The sequence below is a fragment of the Gigantopelta aegis genome, chromosome 12 (assembly GCF_016097555.1).
Source record: "Gigantopelta aegis isolate Gae_Host chromosome 12, Gae_host_genome, whole genome shotgun sequence".
Classification (NCBI taxonomy): domain Eukaryota; kingdom Metazoa; phylum Mollusca; class Gastropoda; order Neomphalida; family Peltospiridae; genus Gigantopelta; species Gigantopelta aegis.
The window spans coordinates 16,685,410-16,701,114 of record NC_054710.1 but is presented as its reverse complement, the minus strand read 5'-3'; the positions used below and the strand labels follow the sequence as shown (position 1 = coordinate 16,701,114).

The 15,705-nt window shown below is 36.9% G+C and overlaps 1 protein-coding gene across 1 annotated transcript in view; it reads left to right on the top strand.

Moving 5' to 3' along the window:
* The first annotated feature begins 4,726 nt into the window (after positions 1-4,726).
* Positions 4,727-15,705, top strand: part of LOC121386926 — a 28,347-nt gene continuing 17,368 nt past the window's right edge. Inside the window, exons 1-5 of the mRNA XM_041517977.1 lie at positions 4,727-4,794; positions 7,383-7,606; positions 9,423-9,518; positions 10,996-11,100; positions 12,836-12,975. Coding sequence (XP_041373911.1) covers positions 7,502-7,606; positions 9,423-9,518; positions 10,996-11,100; positions 12,836-12,975 — 446 coding nt within the window. The 5' untranslated portion in view covers positions 4,727-4,794; positions 7,383-7,501. The remainder of the gene's footprint in view (positions 4,795-7,382; positions 7,607-9,422; positions 9,519-10,995; positions 11,101-12,835; positions 12,976-15,705) is intronic.

The following is a 15,705-nucleotide window of genomic DNA, read 5'->3' as shown; positions in this document are numbered from 1 at the left end:
TGTTTTGCTTAACGACACCACTAGAGCACATTGATTAATTAATCATTGGCTATTGGATGTCAAACAATCCTAAATAGCTGTTTGGTAGTAATGCTAATATGAATAAATGTTGTCCAAATTTGGGCATGTTAGTTTAATTCGGGCAAAAGCCAGTCTGCCCCACACCCCACGAAAATGGGAGCCCGTACGCCTATGGATTTCATCCATATTTTCGAAGACAGCGCCACAAAAATTTGCAAAACCATCATAACCTATGACGTTTTGAAGCTCGGGCCATGGAGATTTTAAAAATGTTTGGTGCCATTTTTTTCTAACAGTTTTAAGGTCACATGTCAAGAATTGTTAAATTCAGCTTCAGAGATCTGATAACGGAATCAATCCAAGAAAAACATATACATATTGAGTGAAATTAATAATACATAATGTATTTATGTCCACCCTAACATATTTACATATATCCATATTTTTTTCTGACAATTTCAAGGTCACATGTCAGGGTCAAAGGTCAAAGGTTAAGAATAGTTAAATACAGCTTTATAGGTGTGATAATCCAAGACAAACATGTACATATTAAGTGAACTTAATCAATCATAATGCATTTACTTGTATTCTAACATATTTACACTGTTACAAATGGTTTGTAGCAATTTGGTAGCAATATATGTATCAAATAACATCTGACCGTTCAAAGTGTCCTTAACTTTAACTAGAAGATTAAATACTGCCATGACTGATATTGGTGACACATTTCTCATGACTTAAGGTGACAACCATTACAAGGGCGTCGTCAGGGTGGGTTCAGGGGGGTCGGACGAACCCCCTCCCCTTTTTGAGCCAGCATGATTTTTAAAAACTAAAAATGGCAAAAATCGGAAATTATTTTTGCTCATATCTCATATCTCGATTTATGACACTCGTATAGGTTAAATTTTGGTCATCAAATAGTTTAATTACTTTTTCTGTTTTATATTGCGCTTTGTAATATGACTTTCGGTATTTCAGGACTAGTGGTGGCGAAAAATAAGCGCAGGGGACAAGTTCTGTAGGCTACATCCAAGGGAGATGGAACTGTCAAATACTATTGCTCAGTGAGCAATACTATTTGACAGTTCCAGTCAGTGATTCATTTGTGTCAAAAAGTGGTAATCTCCCAGAATCGTATAAACATTTTGGAGTTGGAATTATTAATGTATCAATGGGCCATTGTATAGGACCGCGAGTATTGTCATTTGTCTGAGGAATTTAACATAACATTCATGTGCTTGGTAGATCTACTTTTACAGTGGATATAATTTACGATTTTCATGTCAAATACTGATCTGTATGCTGAATAAATTGCCTAAAATACCGTACCAAATGAGCTTTAAATTGCCTTCCAAAATATACTACAATGCAGCATAGACCCCTCCCCCAGCAGCTTCGGCTGCTTCGCAACCTCAATTATTTTCGACCCCCCCCCCACCCCTTCTGAAAAACTGGCAACGCATTATGCGGAATTAGGATCGGCACAGACACGTCTTGTTATATTCAAAATTAGCATCTTCACACTCATCCCATTTTGTTATTTATTTTTGAAGTTGAGGTGTTAATGGTGATTAAAAAGTTACATGTGGTAGATGTCAGATTTGATTTAGTGGGTTACACCCAGATATATATAGCACATATATTAGCAAAAAATTGTTGTTTTGTGCCATTCAATGTAATTAAATTATACTAATTGCTTACTTACAAATGTAGCTCACTCAGCTATTTCAGTTCACAGCGACCTTGACCTTAACATTCACACTTGTCTACGGATGAGCATTGGTTTTTAATAACTGTCAGTAATGATGAAAAGAAGGTTTTGGTCTATATCTAATTAAATTGACATAATAAATGTTTTATTCCATCTATACCCTTTGCGGTAATATGTTTTAATAGTTGAAAGGTGCTTGCTATTGTGTTCATATCGATAAACCAAAAAACAATTATACCATGGTCCATGTCTTTCCCATCCCTATTTGGAGTCATACAAACAGTAATTTTGGTCAGTTCTTAAATGAATATTATCATTATGCATGGCGATTGGCTTGTTATAGATAAAATATCTTATGTAATTATGATGATATATGGTGACAATATGGAAAATTTCATATTAACATTAATTTATTTTATATTAAAATAGCATATACTCTAATTAGGTTAGGGTTTTGAATCTTCATTAACAAATATCGATTAAGATATAAAATTGAAAGCATTCTAAAATTATATAAAGACCATTATTTATATTGTCAGTTTAGTATATCCTTCAGCTGACAAATTATATTTTAGGGAAATCTGAATTTTATAAAAAAAAACCCCAACAACAACAACAAAAAAAACAAAAAAACACACCCCAAAACAAACAAAAACCACTAATGATTTGCAGAAGAAAAAGAGTATTATTGGGCATTGTGTACCACTTTATTTCCCTCTGTTGTTAGTCTTTGTAACTATAAACTTGTTAAACACAGATTTGGATCAATTTGATTTCGAAATTTTCGAAAGTTCCCTTACATTTTAAATTGTAGACTTGATTTCGTTGTTTGTTTGTTTTTTTTTTTTTTTCTTGCATAATATCCTCTGTGGTGTTTTGTGAAAAGACATATTAGGTTGGTGTCACAGGCTTGGCCGAACAAGTAAAAAGTACCAGTATTGGAAATGTTTTTCCCCCAAGTCCTAAAATGTTTGCATATGTATCTAAAGTGTTAATTGTCATTTCAATGTGTCTTTTTAGGCGATGTAGATTGTGATGAAGACTCTAAACTGTAGCACAACCCTCATACTGTAAAATGCTTCATTTTCGTTAAATGCCAGCTAGTGCTCCACAGTTTGTATAACAAATACTGTGGTATGAGCTGTCTTGTCTGTTGTGTGGTGCTGATAAAATATCCCTTGATGCTGTTCGAAAGGAGTAGTCTACTGCATGGCGGCAGAATATTTCCTTTCTCATTATTCAGGGGCGTGCGCAGGAAATTTTGCAGGGGGGGGTCGAGGTGTCAAATTTTGCAGGGGGGAGGGGGGGGTCGAGGTGTCTGGCGAAGCCCGATAACATCTCAGTACTTCCATATCCATTCACAGGAATGTAAAAAATCGGGATATGAAAAAAAAATTCGCCTTGAGCAGGAGGGGTTTCGACCCCCAATCCCCCCCCCCCCCCCCCCGCGCACGCGCCTGTTATTTGTTTGGTCCTCAATAATATGTTCGACGCCATATAACCGTAAATAAAATGTCTTGAGAGAATCGTTAAATAAAAACGTCTTCCTTCCTTCATTTAAGTTTGAGGCATCATAATAACTTGAAAGAAAATGAAGACTTTATTAAGATTATTATTTTGACTAAAGACACACCAAAGTTTCTTCAAATACTGCACACTTAATATCTACAGGTACGTGTAATGTCTTTCTTGGCTTGTGTGGAAATAATATATAATTTTTGCTCCCCAACAAACTTGTATTCTAGCTCAGGGCCCCATTCCACGAATTAATCTTAGCCCTAAGATTACCGTGAGTGCATAGCTATCTTATGTACTTAAGGTGATCGTAGCACTAAGATCGCTTCGTGGAACGGGCCCCAGTAGTGTATTGCTCAATATACTATTCCTCAGAATAACTAGCTCTGTCTGTAACATAACTTTGTAGAATAAAATTCTTCTGATGTCTTTCTCTGACAAATTAGATATAACTAAAAATAGATATCATTATCAGTACTACACAAAGTGGGGTCAGTCCATATGATCCTCACACCGAATTAGTATTATTATATAATAATATTAACAATCCGATATTACTTCAGGGGTAGGGGTAAGATTATCTTTGACTTCAAGAGTTTAAAACATTGAGATGAGTGAACACAGATGCGTTGTCCTTGACGTTTATCTCAGCTCTGTTGCCCGCATTTACGTTATGGTGTCTGTTGGGAAAATGGTAGTAGAGATGAGGTGGTAGAAAAGGCATCTAATATATGTTTAAATGATATTTTATTATCATCAAACTTTTAGAATTTTATAAATTATTACAGGTTATGTCTTGTCTGCTCAAAAGACAGTTATCGTATTTAGACATGTACAATTTTATTCAAATAAGTAGTGTTGTGATGTGATATTCCTAAATTTGAATTTAGGATTCTAGTCTACACAAATATAATGCTACAGACTATTTCTGAAATGAAATTACTAATATATGGATATGTTGCTCTTATAATCATTAACTATCAAACCTAGATGTAAAATATACGTATTTTAGGACATGACTATAACATGGCCTTGAAAATGAATAAAATTAAATGTCAATTTTGTAATTAATCATCGGCTATTGGATGTCAAACATTTGGTAATTTTGACAGTCTTAGAGAGGAAACCCGCTACATTTGTTTGGGTTTCATTAGTAGCAAGGGATATTTTATATAATATATGCACCATCCCACAGGCAGGCTAGCACATAACAGGGCGGTCGGTATACCAGGTCGTGGCGTACTGGCTGGAACGAGAAATGGCCAATGGGCCAAAAAATCGTTGAAAGCTGATATGAGATCGCAGCACATGCAACGGCAACTGTTTGATTTATTTTACGATTTTGTTTGATATCTTGAATTCGTAAAGTTAAATATTGCGATTGTGTGTAATATTACGCTATTCTGGCAAGGTACGGTTTGTCGTAATCCTGCCAGAAATCAGCACAAAACGTGTTGCTTTCCGGCTGCCATTTCCCGGAAGCGGCGAAATCAAATAATGTTTTGTTTGGACTTGCACCACAGTAAGCGGTTTCTAAAGTTTGGGTATGTTTTTGAGCTTTGGTAAAGGAACGCTGATATTGTAAATGTTAAAACGTCTATGGTAAGATGGAATAGTTTGATGTAAACTGTGATCTGTCACTGTCTCAATTTTTATAACCTTATTTAAATAAAAGGAAGAAAAAATGTGACACTTAAAATTTTATATCACGAATGTAAACAAATCAGACACCAGGGTTGAAAATTAACATGAAAACCAAGGTCGCCAGCAGGGCCAGTTGAGGAAAAATTTTTACTAGCCCTTCTTAAATTCAGCTAGCCCTCCAATTATCACATTTGAATTTAACTGCACAGCTAAAATTAAAACTAGAGTGTTTTTTGTTTGTTGAATAATAACCGTTTGTGTTAAAGAAAACTGATGAATTGACGTTTAACTTCATAATCATGATAATGAATAAAGTAAAACTTTGTATAAAAACTTGTCATTAAGTTTTAAACCCATACAAACTTAAATAAAAAAAGAAAAGAAAAAGAAAGTATTTATAAACAAACATGCTTGTGTAACAAAGTACCATTAAATTAAACATATCAAATCTCATTTTTAATACAGGGTAAAAGATAATGCAGTATAAACTAAAGAAAGAGTTAACCTATGCCGTTTGATTGTAATTTGTGAAGAATTTTTGTTTTAATTTACACTGCACCCCCAATAAAATATTATTTGAGATGGTATGGGTTTAAAACTTAATAAATTAATATGTTTTTATATGAATTTTATCTTTATTTATTATGTTGGCGCTGTCAAAATATAGAACATGTTCTATGTCTTCTGCTGCCAGATCTGTAGTTCGCGCCAAAATAGACGCAGTGTCTTTTGTCACATTCGATTCAGTATCAGTGAATTTCTTTTTAACTAGTACCATACTTGCTAGACACTAAAATCGATCGTCGCCCAATGGACTACCTTTCTAAAATTCTTAGTCGCCCGTAACCAATAAATGTCACCCCGGGTGACTGGGCGACTAATTATTTTCAACCCTGCAGACACTAGTGTAACAAAGGTCATGCATGCGAATCTGTTCTGTCAACAGTTCTATGAGTTTGGCAAGACTTCCGAATGTTCCAGCATTCAGTTCGTTTAGGTTTAGGGTTACGGTTAGTGATAGTATTAAAGGGACATTCCTGAGTTTGCTGCAATTTTTAAGATGTTATTGACTAACAGACTTTTTAATGATTGTAATTACATATCAAATATATTTTTCTGCATAAAATATTAGTGGTTGTATATTAAATGTTGTGTTTCTGATCATTCTATTTGTACTAGGTTAAATTTCATTTATTTCCTAAACATTTTTTAGAAAATCCAGTTTGTGCTTGTTACAAATATTAAGACAACCAGAAACACATAGAATATACAGACACTGATGTTCTAAACAAGAAAATATATTTAATATGTAAGTAGAAATATTTTATTCTTCGGAAACATCTTACAATGCAGCAAACTCAGGAATGTCCATTTAACATTTATGCTGGAATGTTCGGAAGTCTTAAATTATAAAATATATACGGTATGCATTTTAAAACGTTCTGCAGTGAACTGCTTCAACACAGAAATACATCAGACAAAATGACCGCTAATATTAAGTTTGTGACTGTCAGATCTTAACAATCACAAATTTGCACCAGACAACGTCTGTAACCGGACACTTATAATATTTCTAGGCTTGGCTCAAGAAATATTGTTATGTGCATCAAGCATACATTTTCTGATCATATACAAAGAAAGAAAATGTGGGCTAACCCTGTTTTCAGCAAGTTTGCTCTGATATTTTTCCAAATGTTTTTGCCGATTGTATTGTCACTTTCTTGAGACATGCCCTATCTGGACTTATTTGTAACTGTTTTATCAATCGTTTCCTCTCTAAGACTGTATATGTCAAAATTACCATATTACCATAATGTTTCATTGAACAAAACAAACTTTAACTTCAACAAGAGGGTTATGAAGAGCATGGCACTACATTGTTGTCGGTATTGGTGAAACTGAGAGAGCTTTGCAGCAAATGTAAAGAGCCTTCATAAAATTTGAACCTTTTTTTTGATGGTCAAGTGAAAAACTATAGGCAAGTAGGAAAGCAAATCACTCTTGTTCTCTAGTAACAAGTGAGTTTTAAATTAGTTTTTCAACCCTTGACTGTGTGCCTACTTCAGAGTGTTAACTTTGAGCTCTGTTGATGTTAAATAAAAAAAATCCATATATATATATGTACATTTGTGGGCCTAAGATTATATATATTTTTTGTGTTAACAAATTTTACAAATAATACACATTTTTGGAAATATATGTACACCTTTAATATAATTAACAGGTTTGACAAATTTACTAGCCTTCGGTCCCAGCTAGTGAAATGTTTGTCTGGGCTAGTAGAAATTATCAACTGTATTACTATAATACATAAGACACTAACCAAAATTTATGTGAGAACTTATCTGACTTTCTCAAATAGTTTTGACCAACACTGGAATTCTTTCTAATGTCAAACCAAATTTTAATTTATGATACAAGTTTTTCAACATTCACCTTTAATAATAATAATAATAATAAGAGAATTCTCTTGTGTTTTACATTACAGTTTTGACCTCTGCATTAGTGATTACGTTTTAGTCAGAGCAATGACAATGATTGCTCTTTGCCTATGACTGACAGTGTGTGCTTGTGTAAAACCATTCCATGTAACCGGGATTCACTGACATGAGCTACAAACAACTGAAGGTCACCATGCGCCTCAGTCCAAACGAAGTAGAACGACTTGTCAAGGAGGAGACACAGAAACGAAGGAAAACCCGAATACTTCAGGTATATTTCTAAAGAAGTCTCCATCTGTACATGTCACCTTTTAAAGGGAAAAGTAAAGTTTGTTTTATTTAACGACGCCACTAGAGCAAATTGATTTTTGATCTTATCATCGGCTATTGGACGTCAAACATATGGTCATTCTGACACCGTTTTTAGAGGAAACCCGCTGTTGCCACATAGGTTACTCTTTTTACGACAGGCAGCAAGGGATCTTTTATTTGCGCTTCCCACAGGCAGGATAGCACAAACCATGGCCTTTGTTGAACCAGTTATGGATCACTGGTCGGTGCAAGTGGTTTACACCTACCCATTGAGCCTTGCGGAGCACTCACTCAGGGTTTGGAGTCGGTATCTGGATTAAAAATCCCATGCCTCGACTGGGATCCGAAACCAGTACCTACCAGCCTGTAGACCGATGGCCTGCCACGACGCCACCGAGGCCGGTCCTTTTAAAGGGAATTTAACAGCATTGCTGATGGTGGTAGGGCGGGATGTATCGGTAGCCCAGTGGTAAAGCGTTCGCTTAATGCATGGTCGGTTTGGGGTCGATCCCCGTCTGTGGGTCCATTGGGCTATTTCTCGTTCCAGCCAGTGCACCATGACTGGTATATCAAAGGCTGTGGGATGTGCTATCCTGTTTGTGGGATGGTGCATATAAAAGATCCCTTGCTACTAATGGAGATACATGTAAGTAGCGGGTTTCCTCTCTAAAACTATGTCAGAATAACCAAATGTTTGACATCCAGTAGCCGATGATTAATAAATCAATATGCTCAAGTGGTGTTGTTATAAAAACAAAAAAAACCCAAAATTTTGCTTATGGTGGCCTGCTGCAGAAAATCAGGAACAGGAACTACAAAAACATGTACGTGTATATATCCATAAAATTTAGCTCAGTCGAGTGCTCGCCTGAGGTACTTGCGTCGCAGGATTGAGCAACCTCAGTGGATCCATTCAACTGATTGGGGTTTTTCTCGTTCTTATTGTAGTCATCTCGTTTAGAAAATGGATATTCAATGAAAAAGAACATGTAAATTAAGATATAAAGTATATGAACTAAACACCAGCTATTTTGGCAACCATTAGCAGTATAGAGTGCCAATTGTGAAAACAAGCCTATTACAAGTAATTAAAGGGACATACCCTAGTTTTTAAACACTACAGCATGTTTTTCACTATCAGAGCCGTTTATGATCACTGAAATCAAACATTACTTATATTTTATCTATTTCCGTACAACCGAAGTGTTTCTGGTCATTCTGGTGTTACCACAAAATGCATTTTTCATATTTTAAAAAATGCACACATGTTTTAGTCTACTTTTAAAGGTATTTCAATACCAAAGATTCTTGTTTCACTCTGTTGTATCCAAATTGTTTCAGGTTTGTAAATTAACAGTTAACGGTTAGTGTCCGTTTTTACAGGTTGAAACTAGAGTCTAGGTGAAAAATATGCCTTTAAATATATTTTGTTTGGCTAGCTTCGAGAACAGTGTAAGCCAAATGATAATAGGGAGGTTTTTTTTGTATTTTTCCAGTTGATTTCGTGCATGGATTAAAAAAAAATTCATTTGCCAGGTTCGTGAGCAGTGTAAGGCAAATGATAATATAAAGGTTTTTGATTTCGTCCATTGATTAAAGATATTTTTATTTGCCAGTTTCGCGAGCAGTGTAAGGCAAATGATAATATAAAGTTTTTGATTTCGTCCATTTATGAAAGATATTTTCATTTGCCAGGTTCGCGAGCAGTGTAAGGCGAATGATAATATAAAGGTTTTTGATTTCGTCCATTGATTAAGCATATTTTCATTTGCCAGGTTCGCGAGCAGTGTAAGGCGAATGCAGCGAAGATTCGTAAAGATGTTCGACTGGAGAAGGAACGCCTCTTGGTGAAGATGGCCCATGACATTGAGGTATGATACATATATAGGCCTATGAATATTGCTAGGGACGGGATGTAGCCCAGTGGTAAAGCGCTCGCTTGATGCGCAGTCGGTCTGGGATCGGTGCCCATTGGTGGGCCCATTGGGCTATTTCTCGTTCCAGCCAGTGCACCATGACTGGTATATCAAATGCCTTGGGATGGTGCATATTAAAAGATCCCTTGCTGCTAATTAAAAAGAGTAACCTATGAAGTGGCGACAGCAGGTTTCCTCTCTAAATATCTGTGTGGTCCTTTACCATATGTCTGACGCCATATAACTGTAAATAAAATGTGTTGAGTGCCTAGTTAAATCAAACATTTCTTTCTTTCTGAATATTGCTAGACCGATCATTTTGTTAATACGTCACTTGTGCCATTCAATTTTTTTTTTTTCAAATACCAGAATCAAACAAATTGTGTAATATATATATTTTATGATTCTATCTCATATTATTATCCACATGGTTCAACATAACTGAGGTAATAATCATACAAAGCACATGTGTAATAACAAGTGTAATGATGTAATTTTGGGAATTGACGTCATAAACATGACATTACTTACCCAGTCGTAGCTCAGACTGCGCATGTGAAATATGATGTCATTTACGTCATCTCCTTGTCGTTGTGGTTAAAACATTTTGAGACGTCCTTGTTATTCTTTTAAAAAACCCACCCCAATATTAATATGGATAATACAAAAATTATTACACTTGCATGTGAGTAGTACTGATTTTATGAAACTCGTATCAGGATCATAGGCATGCAGGCTCTCATTTTTTAGGTAGGGGGGAGGGGATAGGCTGGCTTTTACTTGAATTAAGCAACATGGCTTACAGGGTTTCTAGATTTTTTTTATAAAATCCACTAGCCATGGAATCAGTGATTAAAATTTTGTTTACTAGTCACCATTAAAAATTCACTAGCCCTACTTTACTTTAAGTTAATACAATTTTACTAAATAATAGTAATAATCAGATATGTCACCTAAAGAGGGAGATAGAGCTTAAAAACACTAACATTCAGGGTTGGGGTGGGGTCTGGATATTCATATTTACAAAATAGACTTAACTGCAACATTTGAAAAAAGAATATATTTCACTAGCTGTTGGGCATGGCAGTCATAGTTATTTACTAGCCCAACACTGAATATCACTAGCCATGGGAGTGGGGCTACCATAAACTAGAAGCCGAGACTTAACTGCAACATTTGAAAAAAACCATTTCACTAGCTGTCGGGCATGGCAATCATAGTTATTTACTAGCCCAACATTGAATATCACTAGAAGCCCTTGCTTATTATGACAGTTACGTGTATTTGATTGTAGAAACAGCCGGAAGAGTAGAACAGTGTAAGTGTCAGGTACTCGGGTCCAGGTCAAGATTGACCCTCGAGTACTCCAATATTTTGGATTTGTGGAGACCATAGGAGGCTTATAATGACAGTTATGTGTATTTGATTGTAGAAACAGCTGGAAGAGGAGAAGCGTGAGAAGGTCCGACATCTTGAACAGGAGTACGAGAACACCCTGAAGAGCATTGGCTCGGCTCACCGCACGGCCAGACAAAAGGTAGAACTACGCGTAGGAACGTCACACTTCTGTCCCTCTCCTGCTTGTCGTTACCATTAGACTGTACCCACATTTTGTTACCAGATTGTAACCATATCAGAGGTGAGATGTAGCCCAGTGATAAAACGCTCCTTGATATGCGGTCGGTCTGGGATCGATATATATCAGAAGAAATAAGTAACTCGCAACCACTTTTAACTTGCAGAGCTGGAAATTAAGAATTTGTTACCATGGGCAAAACACTCGCCTATGGCAGTCTTGTGCCCGCCTACAATATCAATTGTAAACCAGTAGCTTTAACTTATAACAAGGACGGGACGTAGCCCAGTGGTATAGCACTCACTCGATGTGTGGTTAGTCTGATATCGACCACCGTCGGTGGGCCCATTGGGATGTTTCTCGTTCCAGCCAGTGCGCCGCAAGTAGTATATCAAAGGCCGTGGTATGTGCTGTCCTGTCTGTGGGATGGTGCATATAAAAGATCCCTTGCTGCTAATCGAAAAGAGTAGCCCATGAAGTGGCGACAGCGAGTTTCCTCACTCAATATCTATGTGGTCTTTCACCATATGTCCGACACCATATAACTGTAAATAAAATGTGTTGAGTGCGTCGTTAAATAAAACATTTCCTTTCGTTTCCCGACCAGTGATATACAATTGATACATCAACGGTCATGGTATGTGCTGTCCTTGTATGGGAAAGTGAATATAAAATATCTCTTTCTGGCTTTTGTAATAAGTCTTACGATTGATTGCCCTCAATAGACACACATTTTTTCCACATCTGAAATAATGATATACGATTGATACATCAAAGGCTGTGGTATGTGCTGTCCTTGTATGGGAAAGTGAATATAAAATATCATTTTCTGATTTTTGATAATAATAGTCAGGTTTAGGCCAGTATTTTTTTATTATTCGGTTTACGAACCCGCCGACGTAAATTTTGCTCAAATAATAAATAAATAAAAGTCGTATTTTTCACTTCTATTTTTAATTTTTTTGCTGCCGACTTCCACAGATAGCTCTAAAGAAAAAAAAGTTACCATTCTAGTCTATTGTGGCGCATTTCGTAAGGTAAAAGTGAGAAATAACACTTATTTTGTCAGTAAATATACTGTTGTAGATACGAATTGTTAATTCGTCTTCGGTCGCTCTCTTTCGGCCGTATTCGCTATTTCACTCCGATTTCTATGCACCGCATGGTTGCGCACAGAGACCTCACTTCTGGAATAGCAGCGTGACAAAATGGAATCGACGCCAGCGTGGATTTGTGTCCATGTTCGCGAGGGCGCTAAATTAATAAAAAAAAGAAATCGTTGGTATCATGGTGTCTCTTCGCATTGTGGAGTGTCACTTTGGGGGTCAAACCTTTGATCAGTGTAGGTAGCTGTCTGATGTTTTCTCTGTAGCACTCTTGCTTCTCTCACATTAAAAGCATCAGTAGTGTCTATTTTCCCACAGGAAATGTGGGAGTTTAGAGGTGCTTTGTCGATCTTATTTTGTTACAAAGAATCCACACCTATCAAAGTAGCCATATTAAAAAAAAAAATAACCCCTACTGATACACCCCAAACAGGTTTAGTTTTTTTGTGTTTTTTTCCTTCCTCCTACCTTTGTGCACAAATGTTCTAAAAATCTAAAAATTAAAAAATACTGGCCTTATTGTCTGAACCTAGACCAATAATATTTGTATGTTTGTATTTAAAAAATAAAATCGTTGTTTTGTCTTTCAGTCCGAGTCCATCCAATCAAAATTGAGAAAACAAAATGCAGAAAAACAGATAGCAGCCAATCGTGGCAAAGTGGCCATGAAGAAAGAGATGCTGGAAAAGGCCAAACAGAACTTCAAGGAAAACAGACACATTATATCGAGGTAATCAAAAGAAAGAAAGAAATGTTTTATTTAACGACACATTCAACAGGCTGGTAGGTACTGGGTTCGTATCCCACCTGAGGCAATGGAGTATCTTTCCATTCCAGTACCGTCACCATCCCAGAGTGAATGAATGAAGGAAGGAAGAAAATGTTTTATTTAACAACGAGCACAACACATTTTATTTACGGTTATATGACGTCGGACATATGATTAAGGACCACACAAATATATGGTGAATTAACGCTCCATTCACCGAACACATAGAGAGAGGAAACCCGCTGTTACCACTTCATGGGCTACTCTTTTCGAATAGCAGCAAGGGATCTTTTATATGCACCATCCCACAGACAGGGTAGTACATACCACAGCCTTTGATATACCAATCGTGGTGCACTGGCTGGAACGAGAAATAGCCTAATGGGTCCACTGACGTGGATCGATCCCAGACTGACCGTGCATCGAGCGAGCGCTTTACCACTGGGCTACGTCCCGCCCCTCGAGATAATCATCACTGTTAATATTAAACAGGGTCAAAATACTGCAAGTCCTAATGGAATTCTAGTGTGGGACGTATCCCAGTGGTCGGTCTACGATTGATCCCTGGTGTGGGGGGGGGGGGGGGGGGAGCTATTTCTTGTCTGTGGGTTGGTGCTTATAAAAGACCCCTTGCTACTAATGGAAAATTGTAGCGGGTTTCCTCTCTAATACTGTCAGAATTACCAAATGTTTCACATCCAGTAGTCCATGATTAATAAATCAATGTGCTCTAGTAGTGTCGTTAAACAGAACAAACTGTTAAACTTTGACAATGTGGTCTTGTGGTGTTGTTAAACAAAACAAACTAACTTATTTTTTTTGTGTGGAATTCTGAATTTAGTGCTACCCAAGAACTTTTCAGGTCCTTGGTGGTGAATAGAAAGCTCACAGTCACCGTACACTACGTGTCAACATAACCCTCTGTTATACACAGGTCCAGGTTCTAGCTCTGTCAGTAGGTAGTTCATCTGAGGTACTTGGGCATCGTAGGATCGAACCACCTCAGTGGACCCGGTGGGGTGAGACATAGCCCAGTGGTAAAGCGCTCGCTTGATGTGCCACAGGTTTGGGATTAATCCCCGTCAGTGGGCCGATTGAGCTATTTTTTGCTCTAGCCAATACACTACGACTAGTACATCAAAGACCGTGGTATGTGCTATCCTGTCTATGGGATGGTGCATATAAAAGATCCTTTGCTGCTAATCGAAAAGAGTAGCCCTTGAAGTGGCGACCGCGGGTTTCCTCCCTCAATATCTGCGTGGTCCTTAACCATATGTCCGACACCATATAACGGTGAATTAAAGGTGTTGAGTGCGTAGTTAAATCAAACATTTCCTTCCTTCCTTCCTTCCTTCCTTCCTTCCTCCGTGGACCCATTTTCCTTACACAACCAGGAAGGGCCCGCTATTATTAAATAAGATTTTGTACACCGAAGTGATCCATATTTTTCATATTTTAAAGAATAAACTTCAACTTGTATCAGGTACAACTATTTTCTTTATTTTGTAATATGCCTTCCTTAAAATCGGTTGATGGTGCTGTAAATAATATATTATGATGCATATTGTGATACAGGAATCCCACATCACTTTAGAAAAATTCTTATAACACACATCCTTATTAAACAGGCGGGGAGCGATTTAGCTCAGTCGGTTGAATGCTCACTTGAGGTGCTTGTGTCACAGGATCGAACCGCCTCGGTGGATCCATTGAACTGATTATGTTTTTTCTCGTTCCAACCAGTGCACCACAATATTGGTCAAAGGTCATGGTATGTGCTTTTCTGTCTGTGGGAAAGTGCATGTAAAAGATCCCTTGCTGCATTAGAAAACATGTCGCGGGTTTCCTCTGATGACTACGTGTCAGAATGACCAAATGTTTGACATCCAATAGCCAATGATTCATAAATCAATGTGCTCTAGTGTTGTCGTTAAACAAAACAAACTTTTCCTCTGTTGACTACGAGCCAGAATTACCAAATGTTTGACATCCAATAGCTAATGATTAATACATCATTGTGCTCTAGTGTTGTCGTTAAACAAAACAAACTTTCCTTTGATGACTACGTACCATAATTACCAAATGTTTGACATCCAATAGCTGATGATGATTAATCAATCAATGTGCTCCAGTGGTGTCGTTAAACAAAACATACTTTATTAAACAGGCTGCAAACTTACTAGTTAGCTGTTTGTGCTAAGATGATTCTGTTGTTAGTGGGGTGTGATGTAAAGCACTTGTTTAATGTGCAGTTGTTGGCCCATTAGGCTATTTCATGTTCCAGCCAATGCACCAGTACATAAAAGATCCTTTGCTACTAATGGAAAAATGATGTTTCCTCTCTAAGACTATGTATCAGAATTGCCAAATGTTTGACATCCAGTAGGTGATAATTAATAAAATTAATGTGCTCTTGTGGTGTTGTTAAAGGGACATACCCTAGTTTCAATCCGTGAAAATTAACACTAAGTTTAGTTAATTGACTAACCTGTAACACATTCAGATAAAGTTATATTTAGTAAAACATGAGTCTGTGATTTTGAAATGGTGAAATACCCTCTAAAAAGATTAAAACTCGACTCCATAACTGTTACTTCTCAGACGCACGTGCCTTTTTAAAAATATGAGAAATGCATTTTGTGATATTAAAAACACCAGGATGACCCAAACCACTTCGAATGTACGGAAATT